The 23,772-nt window shown below is 44.1% G+C and overlaps 1 protein-coding gene across 4 annotated transcripts in view; it reads left to right on the top strand.

Moving 5' to 3' along the window:
• Positions 1–23,772, top strand: part of myo1b (myosin IB) — a 57,925-nt gene that overhangs the window by 28,212 nt on the left and 5,941 nt on the right. For 2 of the 4 annotated variants that reach the window (XM_083682242.1, XM_083682241.1), the window contains exons 5-22: positions 2,740–2,844; positions 4,163–4,209; positions 6,509–6,572; positions 8,935–9,033; positions 9,475–9,578; positions 10,593–10,740; positions 11,632–11,750; positions 12,901–12,987; positions 13,171–13,236; positions 14,999–15,103; positions 16,175–16,237; positions 16,560–16,760; positions 17,274–17,500; positions 17,732–17,932; positions 18,628–18,721; positions 19,789–19,938; positions 20,141–20,209; positions 20,342–20,428. In XM_083682242.1, coding sequence (XP_083538368.1) covers positions 2,740–2,844; positions 4,163–4,209; positions 6,509–6,572; positions 8,935–9,033; positions 9,475–9,578; positions 10,593–10,740; positions 11,632–11,750; positions 12,901–12,987; positions 13,171–13,236; positions 14,999–15,103; positions 16,175–16,237; positions 16,560–16,760; positions 17,274–17,500; positions 17,732–17,932; positions 18,628–18,721; positions 19,789–19,938; positions 20,141–20,209; positions 20,342–20,428 — 2,036 coding nt within the window. Of the gene's footprint in view, positions 1–2,739; positions 2,845–4,162; positions 4,210–6,508; positions 6,573–8,934; positions 9,034–9,474; positions 9,579–10,592; positions 10,741–11,631; positions 11,751–12,900; positions 12,988–13,170; positions 13,237–14,998; positions 15,104–16,174; positions 16,238–16,559; positions 16,761–17,273; positions 17,501–17,731; positions 17,933–18,627; positions 18,722–19,788; positions 19,939–20,140; positions 20,210–20,341; positions 20,429–20,859; positions 20,947–22,573; positions 22,661–23,772 lie in introns of all 4 variants that reach the window. The other 2 variants (XM_083682240.1, XM_083682239.1) reach the window with 2 other exon arrangements.

Genomic DNA, 23,772 nt, shown 5'->3' with positions numbered 1-23,772 from the left:
GACTTCTAGGTAAGGGCAACTGTATGATATGAGGTGCACTTCTAATAACAACATGCAGGAGGATTTAGATTTAGATTAGGATTTAGATTTCCCCAGGATGGGAACTGTGACTTGAATATGTTTTGGGAATGCCTAAGTCAGATTTGTACCTGACTCAAGATTGTACTCAAGATAAATGTATTCCTCCGTTCAGAACCTGATTCACCACAATTCTCAATGCTTTGCCAGTCTGTGCTGTCAAGTTGTATCAGCTTTGTTTCTACCAAGAAATCACACATGCCACACAGAATCATACAAAAGGTATTTGCTGGAAAATTGTTATATTATATACTATAGGCAGAGAAACTAATTCCCAGGTGTTGGCCATATTTAGTTGGCGGCAGAGTGACTGGTTGTAAAGCCCTCACATTCCCTATAGGATGATATCATACCATACAGTCCCCACACAGCAGTTTTAAAGGTTCTCTTTTCTCTTGTGGTTTCATGTTGCTCTCCTACCAAAGCTATCAAAAGCCAACTTCACATTTGGGTTTACTGTTACTCTTTTACGAGTTTTAACCTTTCAACTGTGTCTCATTTCCGCTATGATAACCAAAGACTTTAGAATTTGGTCTGACAGTACGAAATCAGGATTAAGTTGTGTTCCCATTCATGTTTTTCTGAAAAGCCCTTTCATCATTCTAGCCTAGTTTGTGGTAGCTTTCTTATGGTGGACATTATCAGGCTTTGCTAGCGTGGCACTCCTCATCTGGAGGTCCTGGAAGCATCACTCCATCTGCACGTCTGCCAGGTGAAGATCTGACGGAGTGTGCCATGGAGTGATTTACGAATGTGGTGTCAATTTAGTTGACTCCACATTTGGTTCCTATTAAACTTTCTACATGTGGCCTTCATTTCACTAAAGAAGAGACAGAAATACATTTATGTCAACAACAGAAAATATCCCATTCCCCCAGCCTTGAAGCCTTGTTCTGTGGTTAACCATTGCTTTGAAGCGTTGTATTATCAAACACACAATGTTGACATCCATCCCTGAGTTTGTACATTGTTGTGATCCAAGTGCGACAAGTCAACATTATCAAATGGTTACCTACTCAACAGCATCTGTGCTGTTTTCTGGAAGCGCTCATCTCCCTTATTGTAACTATGGAGCAAGCTGATGTTGGAGACCTTAGTCATGACTGAAACCATCTATTTTTAGTTGACCAGATTTTTTTAATCTAGTGTATGACCACAACAATTGACAATCTGCTGATATATCAAGCATACAACTACTCATATTTCTTGTGTTTTTTTGGGTGAAGGTTGGGGAGGGCTCTTTTAAATACTGGTATTTTTTGTGCCAGTCACTCATGGGTTTAAAGTCCAATCCAGGAAGTCAGTCAGAGAAGGCAATGATGAGTTTGGATTTGGGTAATCTCCTCATCATTTTTGTAGGTTTACAGGGAATGAGGTTGATGAAAATGGGTGTTTTTTTGGTATAAGAGGTCAGCATACTCATGCTGTTCACTTTATTTACATCATCATAAGGAAATGGCAGTCATGTACTTGTTATTGCAACTGTACTATGTCCATTAATTCCTGATAGTTCTACTGCACCAGTGTATGAGGCAATACTGAGGTTCAACAGCTGAAATAGGGCCTCAAATGTAAGCTCAGACATCTTATCTCAACCCCTTATGTCTGCATGTAGACTGGAGTCTGGAGTGCAGGAGTCCAAATAACTAAATAATAGTGCTACAGTAGCTGTATGTGACAGAGGATACCTTTTGAACCTAGTAGGGAGTGTATTTTGTTTAGGTGTAGGGATACAGTATAACCTTTGAAGGATTCATGGAGAGCTGTGACAACAGATGTTTTTTTTTTTTTTTTTTTTACTATACAGGTGACAATGCATACTTCTCTTCCCTTAGAGATGGCTGAACGATAACGTTTATTTCAATGTTCTGGGAGTCATCAAAGGTCATGATGAACATAAATGCCTTTGGCACAGATCAAACAGTCCCCTTTTAGATCTTACAGTACCTTTTTGAGATGACCAAACATGATTTGGGATTTTGGGCTTACTCTCACTGTAAGGTTTGTGCTGATATTCTCTAGATTACGCTTATTTACTGTATGTTTTCATGATCATTTCATCGTCAGCTGATCTCTCTACTCTCTTTTATTTATATATATAGATATAGATATATTGATATATAGATATATTCTGACTGACTCAGTGTCCGGGTCACCCCATGAAGTGGGATAGATGTTCTAGACATCATTACAGTTATCCTGAAAAATGTGTTGCTCTCTGCCGAGTGGATGATTCAGGATCATTTCAAATCAATATGCATAACTCATCAGGTCCTACAGATGCTCAGACAAGCCTCAATCCTGACATGGGAAGTGATTGGGGGTAAAACCAGGATTATGTATACAGCCCTCTTAGAGCTTGGACTTAGTACATGTTCTCATAAGTGTCCCTCAGAGCCCAGTGAAGTCAGTGCTATTAATAACAGCCCAATGTAATAATGAACAGCATCTAACCAAACAAGGCGGCGGCAGTCCTGGACCGTGTGAACAGTATTCCCTCCCCCACTACAGGCTCCAAAGTGGGGTTCGTACCCTGTCCCAGTAGGGCTTTGCGGAATGATGTAAGGGGGATTTTGGGGGTGTGTGTGTGTGAGGGTTGTGCCTTAGCACCGTTTTGGTGAGAATGACTCTTGACCTTGTCTGTTGTGCTGTGTGTTCCAGAGGCCAGTAAGCTGGTGATGTCATATGTGGCTGCGGTGTGCGGTAAGGGCCAGGAGGTGAACAAGGTGAAGGAGCAGCTGCTTCAGTCCAATCCCGTGTTGGAGGGTGAGTACTCAACCCCACCTCCTTTCACTTTCCCATGAACCAAATTCAGATTGGGAGTAACTCTGAGCCATCAGTTGGAGCCACACCCACATTAACACACACTTCTGCTTTCTCTATCCTTCTCCCTCTGGCCATTTCTCACACAATTCACTGTCTCTCTCAACCCACAGAAACCAAGAATTTGAATATTTTGACTGGCCCCCTGTTACACTATTTGTATTATCTATGATGGAGAGAGTCTACAATCTGTTGCTCTTTCATTATAGAAACGGTTTGCATAATATCACTCCTCCCATCACATTGAGACACTACAAGACCCTATTTCAATGTTCAGCATTCCCCAGTCTACTACGTTAAGGGGGGAAACTACCCATACCTCCGTGCTGGCACAAAGACAGCTGTGTTTTAATTGGGGGCTACAGACAGGAAATGCCCATGAATGATGAAGCGGTGCCCAGTATTGAGCTGCTGCTGTACAGCCTGGCCCAGAACACATCTGTAAGAGTTTAGCTGCTGGCTGTAATGACCCATAAGGTAGAGAGAGGCAGAACAGACTTCCTGCTGCATACTGCCCTCTCCTCTCTCTCCCTCCCTCTTGCCTTTCTATGCTCTCGGGTTCTCTCTCTCCCCCCACCCCCCCATAGGCCCTCTTTGTACTAGTTTAAAAGCACAGCCATGCATGTTAGTAATGAACTTAATCAACACACATTCATTAGCTGGCCAATTAAGCACATTAAGCCTCATGGTGTGCTGAACGACAAATTAATGCTATTTACTGTAGATACAGATAAGTGCTGTTTTAACTGGTGCTCCCATGAACCTCGGCTTGCTTCAATGAGTACATGTGCAAACGTACCTCATTTGTTAAGGGTATTTTCTTGTTAATGGTTGTGGTTTGTGAATTGAACTATGAAATACTGCAGACCTTTGATCTGTTGTTATTCATTATTTCATTTAATTAAGCACGGAAACACTGACTTAAATGGAACGAGACTACGTCTAGTCTTAAGCCTTGAAAGCCTCCGAGCTTTGTTTAATCCATACCCTCAATAACATGATGGGACGGAGTTATGAGGCTTCATCAACACAAATGGCTTTGTGATGTAGGTGTTAAATGATTGACAGCTGATTGAGGACAAGACATCTGCATCATCAAAAGATTTTCCCTGAACACCAATTCAATAGCACTCACTGTGGCAATGCAAACTTGTCTACAAATACATTTGTAATAGACTGAGTTGGATCACCTTTTCTGCCTGACGGATGCTCATGCTAATATTCTATGCTAACATGCCAATATATATCTCCTCCTTTTCAGCCTTTGGAAATGCCAAAACCGTGAGAAATGACAACTCATCTCGATTTGTAAGTATGCTTTTTTTGTTGTCTGTGAGGGCTTTGATGTTTTTTCCTCCAATGAGACGGTGTTTGCTTAAGACACAGCTCAGGTGGACTTTTGATCTGATCTGGACGTCAGCATTGGCAAACAAACCATTCACCTTTTTCTCTTTTGTCTCTTTCTCTTCCTTGTATTTCACCTTTCTTTCCCCCTCACCCCTCCCTCTTTTTCTCCCTGTGTATCAGTTACTTGCGTCAGTCTTACTCTAACTTGCTACGGAGAGATTGGCATTGATTCAATAGTAAGGCTGTGAAAACCTTTTTCTCACATCCTCTGTACAGTAGTTTTTGCCTGTTCATTAGGATAGGTGTGGTTTTATCATCAGTGAGTCCTTTCTGACCAGCATCTGCACATGTTTGGCTTTTGCAGGACCTGACATAACACCAAGCAATTACAGTTACAGCACAGGACAGAAATGAAACTCAAGTCAGCGTAACATTTTTTGGCAACTATCTCCAGATGTCTGCCGATGGCCCCTGCCAAGTTGCCTGTGTTTGGGAACTGCTGTCTTGTCCAGGAGCTCATCTCCTCGTGTCTTGTTTTTCGCAGGAGAGATGGCTCTAAAGCACTTCTGCTGTCCACACCCACCTGGCCCAGGCGCCACTATGCTGCTGCCTACAGTTGAAGATTACAGCACATGCAAAACAGCTTGTGCCTCTACTGGTGTAGAGACAGTATTGGTACTGTAGCCACTAGACAATGACAGCAGATTTGACTTTGACCTCTGATTCCCCTGACTATTGATTTACAATGCCGTTCATCAGTTGCCATTGGCTGACTGTCCATGCAGAACAAACATGTTTGGTTGCAGACACATTACCTTTCCACCATAATGACTAATGTGCCTTGCATTCTGCATTCTGATGCAAAAAAAAAAAATGGCTGCCGAACATCACATCAAGTGTAATGTACAATACCTGTTACTGAGGCTTTGATGGAGAGATAACATCAGCAGATGCAACCGCTGTGTTGCGCAAGTTTTTTTATCTGGCACACTAATCTAGGAAAATATTTCATTTCCAGACAGTGGCAATATGAAACTAGACATGTCATTTTGGCCTGCAGTTTTTTGCACAGGGCTTTCTCACGCTCGCTGGCTGCATTTTCAGGGGGCTCGTTGGCAGCAGCTGCCTTGTTCAGATTCTTCCTTGATGTCATCACATTTCTGCAGGCTTCCCCAGTCAGACTGAAAACACACTGCACCCTGCCTCAGGCCCTAACCAATCCTCACTCAATGTCTCATGTCCCACATACTAATATCCCATGAAGCAGTCTAGAGCACTAGTGCATGGCTTACCTGACTTGTTCCTTTAAGCTCCTAATGGAGCAAAGGGCCTCAACTACTGCACTTGCGCATATTATCTACCCCCTCAATCTCTGTGTGTGTACTTTTCATAAAGTTCTGCCACAGTCCCTGGGTGTGGCGTACTGTATACAGTACCTGTGTGCGGGTTTAGGATGTCATAGAGAGGGTATTATGCAGGATTATGCCTGATCTGTTTATATTTAGTTAACCTTGGTATAAACCACTGGATGAGCAATGAACACCTTATTGTTTTCCACTTATGCCATTTAGTTAATAATTCATCTCCTTAGGATGATGAGCACAAACATTTTGATCTGTTACTTCCCTCTGCGGAGAGACTGGGGGATCATGTTGAATTTGGCTGCAGCCATTGCCAGTTGAGCCACAGCTTTTTGAAGAACTGTCAGCTATAAATAAAAGAAGAAAAAAATCAAACAGTTTGAAAGACACTGGGCTCTCTGTTCTAACCCAAAACCTAACCAGAGGGGGAGAGATGGTTTGTTTTACCCTTCCAGTGGGGGAAAAAAGTCATTTCCTTCACAGTAGTCTATTACTTCATAGCGAACCTATTTGAGATTGGCAGCTGACTTTATGAATACATCTGTGCCGAGAGACAAAATGACTTTGTAGAGAAACTCTTATTGCGTCTCGTAAGGCTCATATTTCTGTGAGGTTTGCAGTGATCCCTGCCTGTGAGAGCTTCCTCCAGAACTGCGTCGTACTCCAAAGTAACCTTGTCACAGTATTAAAGGCCTTGATGCTGTGTCATCAAGGGGCAGGCTCTCTCTCCCAATGCATCCTATTGGTCCTCTTTTATCTTATTTTGGCTGCTTGGAAAAGGGCTTAATTGCTAAAAATGTCATTCATTTACTAAGACGAGACAGTTTTATTTTTTTGGTACCAACAATATGCTAATCTGTTACTTTGGTTTAATCACTGTGTTCTCTTTTCCTTCACAGGGGAAGTATATGGACATCGAGTTTGACTTCAAAGGAGACCCTATGGGTGGAGTTATTAGCAACTGTTAGTATTATGAGGTGGAATAGATCTCTCTCACACACACACACACACACACCTTCTAGCTACCCTAGCCACATGTTAAGCTCTTCTATGTACCAATAGCCCTCTCATTTCCCAACTGGAAGCTATGTACCGATTATGTGGACTCCCTACTGCTATCTCCCACAGACACAGATAGCTCAATTAGACCGCCCAGTCCTCCCACCCTGGTAAATGGTTTGCCATGCACGGCAGGATATGTTGAGAGGTCGATCATAGCGTGCCATTGCCCACGTGCTGTCCCTGCACTGCCTGTCGGCTCACGAAAGAGAGAGCCTGATCAATATAACATTGTTTGTTTCCAATCAATGGACAGTCAGTGACACAGGACTACCTTTGGCAGTTGCCTGCAACATGAAACCTACAACTCCCTTGTCTCTCTCTTTGCCCCTCGGACTCTTTGCTTACGTGTTGCTGTGTCTCTCATTATATTGTTTTGTCTGCGTGGAAAGATCTGCTCGTGGTCACAGGAAACAAAGAGTGTTTGATCTCTGACTCACAGATTCTCCACTGTCTGTTTGGGAGAGCTCATGGATGTTGTCCAGTACAAGGAGAGGTTTATGATGGAGAGAGGGATATGTGACTGGGAGGTCTTTTCACATCTATGGCTCTGCACAATGTGCCTGAGGGGGTTCTCTCCTCAGACGTCACAGGCAATACATTCTACTGTTCCTTTACACGACAGCTGAATCAGCTACTGTAACACCTTGTTTTCACCCTCTCTATCTCCAGCTCCATGCTTTGAGGTCTTCTACAGTATAACTGTGGAGAAAGAGCAGGAACACCCACATGACTTGTTAACAGTGTAGAGTGGAGCAGGGTTACTGACACTCCAGGCTTAGTAGTTATGGTGGGATAATGATAGCGTGATAAGAAAAGACAATTCAACGTCCAAATGGCTAAGCCTTTGGTGCTTGTTAAATCCTAGTCAAAACAACAAGACAGGATATGGGCTTTTTTCCTACATTACACACGATATAGCATGTCCAACATTTCTGCTTTAATGTATGTTTGTTTATCTAAAAAAAACGCATCCTGAATGCTGTGCCTGCTGTGAAATACCATTGCAAATTTCACAAATGCTTTACAACAAAACAGACATGAACAACAGAGCACAGCCTATGGTAGTAAACGACTAACAACACAGAACTCTCATAGTGTACAAAAGGTGGAAGGTCCCTCAGGGGGAGACTGCTTCAGAACATTCTTGAGCCGAGCTTCCTGCATGTTATACTGCGTTGTTAGAAGAACTCAGTTTGGTCAAGAGGATGCGTGCAGTTGCATTTGTCTCAATGAAAAGAGGGTAGAGAGTGACATTTCTGAAAGAGAGGGTGACACAGAGAGGCACAATCATAGAGCGGCAGAAGAAGTGGATCTTTGTGTCTGTTGTCTCGTCTGCTGTTCTTTGATTACAGTTGAAAGGCAGCGCTCGCTAGTCACACTCTAAAGAGATTCTACATTATTGATGAGCTGGCGGCCCCAGAGCCACTTAGTGACGAACGCGGTGGAGTGTGGCAGTGGGCGGCACAGATTCGTGACCACCACCTACCTGCTAGCTGTTGACTGGGGCTCTCTCCATTGACCTCAACTGCCTCTGTAGAGTACCAGGGCCAATGGCATTAGCAATGTACCAGAGTGTCTGGACTGTAAATGCAGTATGAAGTGGCCTTCAAAATGCCCTTAAGTGTTGAATGCCCATGGAGTGTGAGAGGCAGGACTTGGAGCTTCTAACTAAAAGCTAACAGGTATCGGCTCCCCCTCCAGGTCTCAGAGTTGAAGATTTCTGCTGTAGACCAAACTACTACAGAGGCTGCTTTGCTTATCGTCAAGGCAGTACATAGATATAGGTTGTGTTGAGCTCTTTGAACCACCTCAACTACAACAGTGGCTGCTGAAATTGAAAATGGTACCATACTTGATTTGTGTTTTAGTATCACCAGAATCCATACACCACCCCCTCAATCAGGTGTTATATTTGGTCAGTAGCCCTGGAGAAGGAGCTGGCTATGGTTTCCTCTTCTGAGACTTCCCGTCTCGGCACCACTTATACACACAATGAACAATGAGAGTCCAACAGTGGCTTGGTCACTGTGGAAACCTTAATATTTAGGAGCACCAGACACTGTGGAAACCCTAATATTTAGGAGCATCATGTGTGGACATAAAAGATTAAGTAATGTTATTGGTTTCAGTAATACCTCATTAAATCACAGTTTTATGTCCTACCTTACCCATTGTTTGATTGTTCTAGAGAGTCATTCAGTGTCTTAGGTCTGTTTTTAACAGTCATGTCTCAGTCCTGCCCTTGTGTGTCTCTCTCCCTCAGATCTTCTAGAGAAGTCCAGGGTGGTCAAGCAGCCAAGGGGAGAGAGGAACTTCCACGTCTTCTACCAGCTTCTGTCTGGAGCCTCAGATGACACTCTTAGTGAGTTACAAACACACACACACACACACCCCTCCTCTCTGACTGACCCACACTCAGTTCAGTTGTTGAATAGTGTTAAGGAAATTAGGAGTTTAATTCCAAAACGCTATATATCCACTTGCTAAAATGTTTGTCATGTTACATTTCTCATCAAAAATCTAAATAATCAAGATTGCTTGACGTTCTTGATAAAGAAAAATATAATGGTCTTTGATTTGATTCAATGGTGTACTAACATCAAAAGGGTGATTTATCAGCAGTAATTGTAACTTGTAATCTAATATGACTCATGCTGTGGCAGTAGAATGGATTTCCTTGATACTTGATACAGGCCTTTAAAAGGCCCATTCAATCTGCTGCTCTGAAGTGCATTGCACCTGCACAACATAAGTGATTCGATATACCATGTTAAAGCCATGCGTTTGCCTTTCTGACCCACAGAAAAGCTGAAGTTGAACAGAGACTTTAGCAAATACAACTATCTGAGTCTGGATTCAGCCACTGTCAATGGGCTGGATGACGCAGCAAGCTTTAGGACTGTTAGGGTAAGTCTGTCGACCTAAGCAAGGATTACTGTTCATACAGTACACATGCACACAAGCATACACACACACACACACAGTTGCCTATCTTCAGACATATAGACACACACTCAGGGACTAATTCCTTCTCAATGGCTGTGCTGATGGTGTCTGTCATTGTGTCGAGCTGTTTTTGGCTGCGCTCTGGAGTGCACTGTGACTGAGGGCAAGAGATGGGCTGAGCTCTTTATCTTCTCTCTGAACCAATGAGCAGGTTGATTTGATAAGGGTAACTCTGGCCTGTTTTCCCAATCATCTATAGGTCGATTATTACTACTCTCCACTCTGCCACAGCCCTCTCTCCCTGTCATGTAACCTGAACTTTGAACTAACATTAAGATAGAGTAAGCAGAATTCCACATGCAAGCCATATCATAAACAGAATGCTGGTTTTAGATTTTCAATGGCAGTCTGGCTTCTGTGGGAAACCTGAGGGAGAAACACCAGCTGCATCCTTACTTCCAACCACACTGACACGTGGGGATGTGGAGCATGGTCACCATGTGTCGTCTCTCTTCCTGTCTGTTGTTGTTGATGACACACAGAGGATGTTATGTGTTGGCTTGGCCCTGTCTTAGCCCACTTTACTGTACTCTACTCTACTCCACTCTACTCCCTGCTCCTGGGCTCTCTTCTCACTGCATCCTGCCTAAGGACTTCCCTCAGTGAGCTTCCCTGCTATAGCAGGCCTCTGCACAGCTGCAGTCCAAGCCAACACAATAGAGTCCAGTCCTGTAGAACAATGGGGCTCTCCACTGGATATGAAGCTGAGCCTGAGCCAAAGGCAGCCAGAGTCTTTTCTCACCCTCTGTCACGATGGTGTCAAATTATAATAACACATTCACGTAATTATTTCCCAAAACACTCTCCCCATCTCTGTACCCTAGTACAATGCTAGTCTCACTATCCTCTCTCCAGACACACCCCTTCATGTTTTCTTTGACTGATTTTAATATTTGTCCTTTGTTGCCATCCCAGAATGCCATGCAGATTGTGGGCTTCATGGAGGATGAGGTGCAGTCGGTGTTGGAGCTGGTAGCCGCCGTCCTCAAGCTGGGGAACATTGAGTTTAAGCCTGAGTCCCGGGTCAACGGCTTCGACGAGAGCAGGGTCAAGGACAAGAACGGTAAGTCTATGGTCTGAAAGGAGAGCCTAACAGAGTCTAAAAGAAAGGCACAATAATGGCCAAATATCCCAGTTCTCTTTCATGGTATTTGTGCATAGGATATCTATTATTTTTTCTGCAAAAGTCCAATATTGTGGCAGTAGTCATAATTGTTTAGATATATTGTTTTTTTATTAATTGCCTGGTGACATGATTGATGTGTACAGATATCATATTACACCAAAAACATTATCACACCAGACAAGTGGTCACTCCATGTGCCGTACATTCTGCTGCAGTGATGATCACTGCCACCTACTGGCTGTGTCAACATCCCCATGGCTTAATGACATTGTTGAGTAGATGGATGTATTGTGTTATTACATGGTACCACATTATCCTTATTGCTCCCAGCTGTACTCCATTAAGCAGATATCATATTTGCATGTCTGAATTGCCCAGCCGTGTCATAACTTTGCATTCTTTGTAAACAGACTGAGCATTGTACACTGATATGGAGAACTCAAGTTTGTGGTGTCACAGTCATAAGATCCACACTTCCACTCTAAAATTAAACTGGGTTATTATAAGTTCCCATTGCTACCATTTGCCACTGTATGGACAGTATACAAATACTTTTGTCAACATCTGCTCTTACATAAGACCAAAGTGTAGGACGATTGGTCTGTGGTACCTAAGTACATTAAGCTAATGTGCTTTAGTAACTCCTCTTAAACACGACCATTTGGCCACTGTGGAGAATCACGGCTGTAATGTTTGGGCCAGCGAGGGAAGGGGACCCTCTGATCCCGAGGAGATCCCTTGAACAGCCTGAGCTGAGAGTGTATCATCTTATCTGGTCATCAGCTGAGTGTCAAATGAAATTTTTTTTTTCTCTCTGCGTTTTTGTAGACCTGAAGGAGATGTGTGAGCTGTTGGGGATTGAACAGTCTGTGCTGGAGAGGGCTTTCAGCTACCGCACAGTGGAGGCCAAGATGGAGAAAGTGTCCACCACACTCAATGTGGCCCAGGTTAGAACATGAGTCTGTCATTCTGTATAGCAACACACTTTAGTCATTCTTGTAATAACAAGTCATTGGGGACCTTGACACTGGCACATACAGTTTGAAAAGCTGGGAGGTATTACTTCCCTTTGACTTACCTGTCTAGAACACTCCCCTTCCCCATCTATACTACATGGAAATCTATCAATTATAGATGAAGAGTTCTCTCCTGAAATGCAGAAGTAGGTCACATTTTGGGCGTAAGTAACCCCAGGCACATTGGGGTTTTGATATGAAATATTCATCACAGAAACTAGTTGTCTTGCTCCAGCAAAGCAGTGCAATAAGGGTATATACTGTTAAGGGATCAGCTTCACCCCTGACTGGTGATGTGAACACCCCTGGTGAAGGCAGATCTGGTTTCTGGAGACGCCATGACCATCCCCTAGTGCTGTGCTGACAATGGAGACCAGAACTCCCCCTCACAAACATCCGTCCAGATAGAGTAAACAAAGGGTAGAAAAAAAATGAGATACAACCAGAGACAATAAATCACAACACAACACAGCCTCAGAGCAACCTTGTAGCCTTCAGGAATGCCAGTTCATCCATAACACATTATCACCAGTCCAAACACCAACCCCTACTAGTGTCTGTGGGTTATGCTTGGTTCTGCCCTTGCCTTAAGTCCCATGTCACTCCAGGTCTCGAGTCTTACACTCTGGCTGTGTGCTGTGTGTTTGCCAAGTTTACATGAGTGATGACAGGCTGTACTCCAGTATGGCGGTGTGCCAGCAGATGAGCCTCCTAAACTATAGGGATCAGATTTTCCCCGGGATACTCCTCCTCAAATAATTTCACTGTTGCTTCGCAGATGATTGGAGTGAGACAAATCTAGAACTGGAATTTACTTAATTTATGCATTTCACTTTCCAAGTCTTATCTAAGCCCCATGTGTTCTGGTTCCCCTGATTTGACAACATGTGTGAATTGATGCAGTATAAGGTTTTCCAGCTGTCCTCTTCTGGCTCCACTGTTATAAGTGAACTGTTTCCTATAAATCAAATTAGCAATCAGAACACTCATAATACTGCCTATTGAAGATGTATTGTTGTGTCTCTTGTTTAGGAAATTTGTTGTTTATGTATTAAACCCATATGTAAATCTGACTTGACAGGCCTACTATGCCCGTGATGCTTTGGCCAAAAACCTCTACAGCCGTCTATTCAGCTGGCTGGTCACCAGGATCAATGAAAGTATCAAGGTACTATGTCCTCTCTGGTCTCATTCTCTCTAATCCTGGTGAAATGTTTATCACTGAATCTCACATAGATGTGTAAACATGTGTTGACTGTGATTTGCCATGAAGAATAACACACTCATTGTGTCTCATACTGTACCAGAGTACAGTATATCTCAGTGCCCTCTCTTCCATATCTAACCACAGGCTCAGGCCAAAACACGCCACAAGGTGATGGGTGTCCTGGACATCTATGGCTTTGAGATCTTTGAGGTAAGGCTAATGGAACAGTTTTTTTAGTCTTACAGTCGACTTTCTTTCCGGTCAAGTCAAGCATGATCTTTTACCAATTCCTTATGAGGTAAAAGCTCTGCAGAAACTTGTGTAGGTTTGTGAAACACAATACCCCAGGCTATCAGTTTACTAGAGAATTTTGAATTTAATTAGTGCTCATCTGAGGACAATGGTTGTGAAGTTGATGTGTCCAAAAAGTGCATGTGCTCTTGTCCCTATTCCCCACTCACTGTGAAGTCCTCCTCTCTCCTGAATGTTGTTGTGTCTGGGTCAACAGGATGGAGTAAGTACACCTGCCGAGGGTTTGCTGTGGCAGTGTGCATGCTGTGATCTCAGTCTTTAATCCTAGTCCTAATTCAGCTCTTTATCTGGAAAACAAAAGCAACCAAGGGAGCAGCCTGCCACCTGGCCGAAAAACTAAATGCTCCTTTTTAACATTGACAACTGTTGTGATTAAACGTTGTCATGATATTCATGTACTGTTTGAGGAGCAAGGCCCTGTGAAAAACCTTATCTGGCTGTGCGCTGCAGTGCTATCTGACTTAGATGTCTGTTATGACAGACATTCAACTTCCAGTTTTGCTGGTAACTGTCTCTCACCATGTACTGTCAAAAAGCACTGCAGTTCCAGCTCTTGAGGCCTTTTTCAGGATGTCGTCAGCTGCCCTCGGAGAGTGCTGAAGTCTGCTGCTGCCATATTGTTGGAGCAGCAGAGATGCTGAAGTTTTCAGTTGCTTGTGTTCTTGGGTTAAAGGTGCACTGATCTTTCTATTAAGGGGATGAGAGGACACACTATATAACAGGTTTATTTGAAGGGTGTGTGAACACTCCCTCTGTTATGTTTGTCCTGCCCTTCCTGATCAGAAGTCTCCAGTACATCCTTCAACCCATGTGCTTTTAAAGTAGACATGCAGTTCTAACCTAGTGTATCCTAAGCAAATGAATGGTACCTAACCCAAACCAACTGTGATGCTGTTAGCCAAGATAAGTCAGTAAACCAGTCATAATTGATAAGAAAAGGGCATAATTGTGATGCCTAAAATGGTTAGCAATTCTTCACACTTTATCAGGACCTAATTTTAAAGGTCACATACACAGTTCATAAACACACACGAGGCCTTTGAAGGTTAGTTGCCATGTGTCCATGATAAGACAGGCAGATAAGCCTTTATTATCAGTCATTTACCTGTTGTTCCAAGACTGTGTACTCTGATTGTGTTTAGTAGTGGTTGTAAAGCAATAGGGTTGTCACCACCAAGTAAAAGAATGTTCCAGGCCCTTGGTTGCCTTGCCTGATTGGAAGCAGTGCCTCAAATCTATGAGAACAGTTCCCACAGTACAGAGTGAGAGAGAGACAGAGAGAGAGAACAGATTTGCTTTGTTTGTTTGGAAAGAGACATTTTCTTTGTTAGTGTGACATAACAGTGGAGGAATGGCTAGAGGAATGCTGGAGTCGAGGCTTTTTTGGCAGTGTTCTAGTGGGATCCAAGAGACACAGGGGGAACAAGAACCCAGAGTGACCCTAAAGCTTATCGAAGGCTCATGACAACATAGAAACAGGTGGCAACAGATGGGTGTTTTTTTTTTCGTTTTTTTTTAGAGGCTAGAGGACAGCAGTGTATTAGTGAGCCCACAGCAGTGTATTAGTGAGAAATGTTGATGTCCACTGCGTACATCTGGAAAGGGTCAAATGTGTCCTAATGACAGAACAGAATTCAAAATGGTGTCTTTGGGCTTACAGGACAACAGCTTTGAGCAGTTCATCATCAACTACTGCAATGAGAAGCTACAGCAGATCTTCATTGAGCTGACGCTGCGCGAAGAGCAGGAGGAATACATCCGGGAGGTAAGTTAGTGTGTGTGTGTGTGTGTGTCCCCATCTACAGTACATCCACACGTTGACGAGCCCAGTTATGGTGTGAACAAAGCATGTCATGGTTTGTTTTAGTATGTCAGAGCTGTGGTGTTGACCCTTCCATATCAGTCATCCGTTTAACCTTTCGTCAGATTTCTGCCCAGTATGCTCTGTTTCTCTCTTGCTCTTTCTCTGCTTCACACCCCTCCCATTTTACCATTCTCCACCCTCACCCCTCTCTCCAACTCTCCTCACCATTCTCCCTATCTCTCTTGCCTTTTTCTTTCCCTCTGTGGGCTTGGGGACGGAAGTGATTCTTCACTCCAGCAGGGGTAAACACACTTCTCCCCTTGGGGCTTGGGCCTCTGTTTGCTTTCAAAGCTCTAAGTATGTGAGTGCTGCTCCCTTGACCTCCCCTCCATGATATTCCACTCCCTGGCCCCCTTCCAGAGGAGTGCATGGGAAAATACCACGCTTTGGAAGACTGGGGCGGCGGAAAAGAGGGGAGGACCACCAATAGGGAGTCCACATCCCAGATCGCTAACCCACCCACCCCACAGCCCCAACCCTTCATCACCCCCAAACCTGGACCCCCTGTCACACAGCCCAAGTCAACTGCGACCACTTTCCCAAGCCCATTCCATAAGATGTAATCAAAAGCCTGATCTCAGTGAGGCACCATTATTTTCCTGTCCAACAGTCCAAAATGCTCTATCAGGGATGTTTCCTATAACTGAATTATGAAGACCTTCTAAAGGCCACAATGCTGCTGTCTTATCATAAACAGAGCAGTTCTATAGAAAAGGGCAGTTGTCATGCCTAAAGGCCACCAGTCAGGGCAGACATTTAGATACGATCAGGGACCTGCTTAAATGATTCTCTCTCTTGTTGAGCTCTTGACTAGATGCCCATTGGTTAGCGGTCTGAGAGTATGGAAGGTCAATGGCTTTATCTCTTAAACCACTGAAGTCTATATTAGACTTTGCTCAAAACCCCAAGTGAAAATTGAATGAGGGAAGAAAGAGTAATAGGCCTTTGACCCCTGCTCTTATTTGTTTTCAGGGCATCGAATGGACCAACATTGAATATTTCAACAACGCAATTATCTGTGACCTCATCGAGAATGTAAGTTGGTCTGAGTGTCGTCTGATTATTCAAAAGCAAACAATGTAATTTCACAAGTTTCCATGATCTACTGCTGACACAGTCTCCCATTGTGACAGCTTATAGCCTGTCGAGGGACAGTCTCAATGATGATTTAACAACCCTTGAGCTGTTGCTAGATCTACATTTTCTTTAATGATTTAGATACTGCAAAAAGAATGCCATTCTAGAGCACTGTATGCCTTATGGCAACTATAAACATCAATGTTTGGATATGTACGACAACCTCTTATTACGTGCTACCTCTCTCATTCTCCCTCCCTCCCTCCCTCCCTCTGTTCAGAACCAGAATGGGATCTTGGCTATGCTGGATGAGGAGTGCCTTCGGCCAGGCACGGTGACTGACGACACCTTCCTGGACAAGCTTAACACCATATGTGCAGAGCACCTGCACTTTGAGAGCCGCCTCAGCAAGAACTCCAAGTTCCTCACCGACCACAGCCTGCCACATAGCTGCTTCCGTATCCAGCATTATGCTGGGAAGGTAGGAACCATAGACACACACACACTTATCATTGGTAGGCACCCACCTCCGTCATAATCGGACCACAAGAGACACTGGCGTCTGTGTGAAATGGGCACAGACACTCCATCAGGATATACAGTATGAAGTCAGTGGAAAGCTTGGATCAATAATGGTTACATTCACCAAGCAAGGATTACTGGAAGTGCGTCATGCTCATAATGGGAAACATATCAGTAATACACAAGATTCAAGATTGACATGATGTTATCTGAATACCCATCTGAATATCCCCAGCTTTACAGACACTTTGAGTTAATAGATTTATAATCCTAACTACCTCAGTTTGTATGAGCCAGGAATACTCATTACTATGGAAAAATTACAACAATACTATGAATGCACACTCAGTAGTGGCAAGAAAGTATACAAGATACATGATCCTTTACAGTAGCCTAGAATAAGACGAGTCTTATCTTTAACAATACAGTAACTTGTGAAAGTGTCTGATTGGTGATGCCTCTTGGTGTGTAGGTGCTGTACCGTGCAGAGGGCTTTGTAGACAAGAACAATGACCTGCTGTACAGAGACCTGTCCCAGGCCATGTACAAGGCCAACCACAGCCTGATGAGGCAGCTCTTCCCAGAGGGCAACCCTGCCAAGATCAACCTGAAGAGGCCACCTACGGCAGGCTTCCAGTTTAAGGCCTCAGTGGGAACACTGATGAGGAACTTGCAGACCAAGAACCCCAACTACATCAGGTATTTAACAGTTACACTCAGGGCCATGTATTCAAACAAGTGGTCAAAGAAAAAGTTAATATTAACTTCACAATAACCCAACAGTTATAACCCACTGTTGACAATGCCCTTTCCTCAGCGCTGCCCCAATGCTAATGTAATGATGATGCATATTCCTTGTAAGATTCTCTAAGTGATGGCGCTGTTTGTCCATGTGTAGTGTCTGACCTCCGCTCTGGCTTCTTTCCTCAGGTGCATCAAGCCCAATGACAAGAAGGCGGCCCACATCTTCACAGATTCGCTGGTGTGCCACCAGGTGCGTTACCTCGGCCTGATGGAGAATGTACGTGTGAGGAGGGCCGGCTACGCCTTCCGCCAGCCCTACGAGCCATGCCTGGAGCGCTACAAGATGCTCTGCAAGCAGACCTGGCCCCACTGGAGAGGCCCTGCCAGGTATGCCTGTCCAGAATGCACCACTTATGATGTGGCTATCACTGAGCAATAAGAGTCTACCTCACTCTCCCTGTTTCATATCCAGAAGCAGAGTGCAGTGTTATTTGATCTTGACTTATACTTGAATGACTTGCCCATCCATATATCATTCAACTATGTCAACAAGCCCTGTTAGTATGGTACATTGTCTTGTGGCTATCTGGTTGCTTAGGGTGACTATCAGACAAACCAGAGTTAATTCATTCTCTTCTCTATTCTGGAGATGTTGGGGCATTTTGTCCATATCTCTGCTATGTACCCATATGTCTGACTCATGTTTTGTTTCCTGTGAAGGTAACACATTGATTAATATCTGTTGCGTGGATTGTTAAGCATTTGGTTTCTAGTGTGTCTACTGTCCTGATCTGTTTTTCCATGTATGCTGTGTGAATGGTTCATGAGGTCTCAACATGTTTTTCATCCCACATGATGAAGATATGGACCTCTATCGTCTTAGAATGACATTCTTTCCCTCTGTGTCTCCCAACCATATCAGCCTGTGTGTGTGTGTGTGTGTGTGTGTGTGTGTGTGTGTGTGTGTGTGTGTGTGTCTTTCCTCTTCCCCCCTCGGTCTCCTTCCCTCTGCCCTTCATTTTAACTGGCTCTGTTTTGCCCCCTGTGTGTAGTAAAGAATGTAACCATCTGTCCCCCTACAGGGATGGAGTAGAGGTGCTGCTGTCTGACCTTCAGGTTCCAGCGGAGGAGTTTGCCTACGGACGCTCAAAGATCTTCATCAGGAACCCCAGAACGGTAGCGCCTCCACATTTACTGTTGACATAATCACTCACAGCCCACCTGGCCCCTTAAATTGTGTTAAAGGTCCAACTTCATGCATTTTTTAACTATGTGAGAACTTTATTAAGAACAGCCAAACCCGGTGTTTGTCCAATTGTATAAATGACTACAAAAGTCTTCGATTTTATGTAAGGAGAAATTGTTTGGCTAATTTGTATGGCTAATATTAGAGTTCAGTGAGCTGATGCTCTTCGTTTGACTGCATTAAGAAGGTTTCCAAGCAGGAAGTCTTGCTCTTTGAGCCATTTTCTAGTAATTAGCACTTAACCAACATTCTGGAAACACATGATTTCACTTATCCATCCTGTTGCTGCTCACTGGGCATGGGAAATGAATGTTAACTGTACATTGCATGGGCTTTGAAGACTCTGCAGTGGTGGAACACACTCTCCAGGAGACCCAACAAAGCTAGTAACAACATGGTGGCATGTGGGTTGGTCTTATCTTATCCATGATCTGCATGTCATGTCATACAGGGCTTTAGCTATCTCGATCTCCCAGGTGCAAAGGACTGTGACTATCAGGGTGGGGATCTAGGTCAGGTTCGTCTAGGTTGCTGAGCCTCTATCCTGTATGTCTCCATTCCCTGACAGCTGTCTGGGACTTGTGTCTGAGGCAAAGAATGTGTTGTAGTACCCACTCAGTCTTCCCATTTTCCAGTATATGGGCTTGTGCCAAAAGGCAGAAGGAAAGGCTGCTGTATCGCTGTGAATTCTGTCTCATCTTTGCAACCGCCTGATACCTGGTGGTATCCACATGCTGTATGTTCCTAGGTAGTCCTTGTACAACAATGGCGATAGGGCGCCTTTATAAAAACCACACTGAAAGTGGGAGAATCACAAAATTACATCCTGTCATTGCGACCAATGTTTTGCTCATAGCTGTGTACTTATTGATTTACACATCCCAGAACTGTATAGTGTAAATGGTATATTATAGTGTTCATATTTCCTGTCCATGTTCAAGTTCTGACTGTATTCCTCATGATGACCTCCTTGTTCCCCTGGGCCTGGTGTCCACAGCTGTTCTGCCTGGAGGAGAGGAGGAGGCTGTGCCTGGAGGAACTGGCCACACTCATACAGAAGATCTACCGTGGCTGGAAGTGCCGTACCCACTTCCTGCTGCTGAAGAAGAGCCAGGTGGTGGTGGCCGCCTGGTACCGCAGATACGCGGTGAGCTGCTTCTACTACACCCAACACACTGCGCACCATCATAGTCATGACTTCTCTTCTCCTCTCATTTTCATGAATACCCAACGTGATGATTACTGCAGTTGTTACACTGTATGTTACAGCTGTAGAGATATGTTGTCTGTAGATCAAATTATGTTATTTTGTTGAGCACTAATGGGTTTGCCCTTTTTTTTTTTTGCAGCAACAAAAGAAATATCAGAAGATCAAGAGTGCCACCATAGTGATGCAGTCCTTCATCAGAGGCTGGAAGGTATGTTCATGACCACATAAACAGTGAGAGGGGGAAAAAGCAGTGACCTGGCATAAACAGTGAGAAACCAGAGGATGTGTGTCTGTGACAGAGGCAATATAGGCACATTTTAAAAGCACTACTTTTCAACAGGCCCGCAAGATCTTGCGGGAGCTGAAGTATCAGAAGAGATGCAAGGAGGCAGTGACCACCATTGCAGCGTACTGGCATGGGACCCAGGTAATGCTGGTCTACTGAGTCCTCACTGGGAGAATATCAGTAGGGGGTAGGAGGGGTCAGATGTCTCTCAAACTTACATTTCTTATGCTCTCTCTATAACATTGACTAAAGACTCTATACTACTAAAGCAATAGTATGCGTAGAATAACAATATTTGGAATAGCATGGATGGGCAATTCCTTGCCTTTTGCTTTAGCAAGGTGCCTTGTCCAAATAAGCCAGGCAAAGAAATACAGTATTATAACATATGGCCCATGCAGGTCTCCCAGGAAAGCTATACTGGAGCACTCCTATTTTTCTTTTAATCTTCTTCTTCGGCTGATCACTGCTGCTACTCTTCTCACTCTCTTCCTCTCTCTCTAATTGTGCACTCCTCACCTCCATCTCTGCCCTCCCTACGTACTTCAACCTGCCCCACCTAACACCACCAGGCTCGGATGGAGCTGCGGCGCCTAAAGCGGGAGGCACAGGAAATACACGCTGTGTCAATCATATGGGCATTCTGGCAGGGGACTCAGGTATTTTACAAGCCTGCCATCATGTGTCGCCATCCCAGCTGTCCGTCATCCCCCTCTATGTCCCGCCCCTCCTTGAAACCAACCGATTGAATGAGACGCATCCTTGAATGGCCCCTCGTCCCTTTGTTGTCCAGTGGTCCACTAACTTTCCTCAACAGTGTTCTGTTACTCATCTGTTTTATTGTCCCTTAGGTGTCATTTTGGGGATATTGGGAAGTTTACCACTAACATATTTTACCCTTAACTTTATTTGCTAGAATCCTGTTACTGCTATGGAGCCTTATTCTCTCTCTAGGGAAACAACATCAAAGTCTCAACTCTCCTTTTCATTCCCTTGTTTTTCTCAGTCTATTGTTTTCATGTTGACATTTTTCTTTCCATTCCGCTGTGTATGATCTGATAATTATGTTATTATCAGATAATCAGAAGGGAGACAGTATCATGTGTTCACGTTGATGCAGCACCATCATGACCATACTGTGGACACACTATTTCATGCAGCCTTATCACTTCAGATAGCTTTACTGATCATGTGGTCATAATACGTTAGCACTTTATGGGGCTTAGATTGCCATTCTATACTTAATCTCTTAAAACAGTCCATGCATAACTTGTCAGGACTGCAGTCCATCCATAGTGGATGGAGGGATTCAGATGATGTCATTCTGAACATTTTACTTGTTACCACTGCTATCCTTTGGAAGGATGACCTCTGAAACTCTTTGCAGTGAAACGCTAGGCTTTATGATCGTGAAGCCTATTATACACTCGCAGAGCACTTTATTAGGAACAACTGTACACCTTCTCATGGTGGAGGTGGTGTAATGGTGTAGGGAATGGTCTCTCAAACTGGTTTCATGAACATGACAAGTGTTCTTCAGTGGCCTTCCCAGTCACCGGATCTGAATCCAATAGAACACCTTTGGGATGTGGTAGAACGGGAGATTCACAGCTTGAAAGTGCACCTGAAAAATCTGCGTGATGCAATCATGTCATCATGGACCAGAATCTCAAAGGAATGTTTCCAACATCTTGTGGAATAAATGCCATGAAGAATTTAGACTGAGAGCAAAGGGAGGCCCTACCCAGTATTAGTATAGTGTTCCTAATAAAGTGTTCAGTGAGTGTATATGCTACATGTTGCATGACCAAAGCACTTGCGTGTGGCTTAACTTATGTACTTATGGGTCATTTCGATTGGTTAGCTATTCATTCTCCCCCTCTTGGCAAATCCCAAGGACGTTGAATCTGGCTAGCAAAGTGCCATTAGAGTTCAAATGTGCTGTGTGCGCTAACACAGTGCCAAGCCAGGCCGTGTCTAGTTCTACCTCGGTGCCAAATGGTCATATACAGTAGTCACAAAGTGATATGAACATGATCAGTATCAGATATAGACATTTACTATGTTCAGGGAAACCTTTCAGGGAAACAGATGCTTATTCATATTACTCAGTGGTACAAATTCAAAGGGTAGATTTAATCCATATTTTTATTTCCATATTTTAATCTTTTCATCTTTCTGCTACTTCATTGCACATTATACTCTCCTTCATGCTTTCTTTACAACCACCCAACCTCCCTGGTGCCTTCAATACACAATGAAAATAAACCCCCACCACTTCCTCAGGCTCGGAGAGAACTGCGACGTCTAAAGGAGGAGGCACGGAATAAACATGCTGTGTCGGTCATTTGGGCCGGCTGGCAAGGCACTAAGGTATTTGGGAAGCTCGTCAACATCCATATGCCGCCATTTCCATCAAACCAATCCCAGACCCTTGCATTAGCTAAACACTGGAGGGACCCCGAACGTCTCTATCCTCTGCCCCCCCCCCCCCCTTTACCTCAATACCATCTATAATGCATGATAAGGTACCATACAACCCGTCTAAATTGCATGTTAGAATGAAAAGAGGAAAAGTCCAAGGAGGACCAAGACCCGAGCTCCTCATGCTGGCTTTCCCAGCTAGCTGCTGTTTAGTCTGTAATGGGGTAATGTGGGTGATAGATGGCTACAATGCCTCTGAACCTTGGCCTTGGTAGGCTAGGGCACTGATAATAAGGGTGAGGGGTGGGGGTGGGGTAAGGATACACTTACTTAAGCCTCTTTGCTGCGCAGCTGATGGATTATAACTGATGCAGACGGGCACCCGGGGCGGGGATCGGCGGGATGTTACCACACACTACTACTGACATCACAATAGGCACTGTCCACTCCTGTGCCAAGTGGCCCAGTTAATGGTAACAAACACACTCTCATACTGCTGACATAGCTCCTCCATCATTACCAGAGGACATGTTTGGAGTGTGTTTTTATTTTTCCCCTTAGGCCCTAGCCTCACCTTTTTCAGCATGCTGTCTCCTCTCGCTGTATGTTCTCATGATGGGTTGTGTGTGCATGTTACGCCTCCTTGCTTGCTGATACTTTGAGACTTGCTTTTTAGTTTTTTTAGTGTGTAGTGTTTGGAACCTTGAAGTGACCCCCTGCCTGACTTTTGTGACCTTTGCTCCTGCCCTTTGACTCTGAAGTACCAAGTCTGTGTCACTCAAGAAGGCTCTAGTCAATGTAGATATTAGAATATAACTTTATTGTCCATTATGCAATGGAAATGTATCATTTTGTGCCAACCATAATATTCATTTACCAAACTGCTTTTTCTATGCAGATTGATAAGTGCTCTCCCTTGAGTGGATTAATTCATCTCCATGGTCTTGGTGATCAGACAGGGCTCTTGTGTGACACGTGTGTGACGTGTGCCCTCAGACAGGGCAGGATGTGTGTCTCCACCTCCTCCTCCATGCCTGTCTTTATCATCCCTCCCTTCACTC

This window comes from Argentina silus (genome assembly GCF_951799395.1).
Source record: "Argentina silus genome assembly, chromosome: 12".
In the NCBI taxonomy this organism is placed as follows: domain Eukaryota; kingdom Metazoa; phylum Chordata; class Actinopteri; order Argentiniformes; family Argentinidae; genus Argentina; species Argentina silus.
Note: the sequence above shows the minus strand (reverse complement) of the source record. Positions and strands in the feature narration are given on the sequence as shown.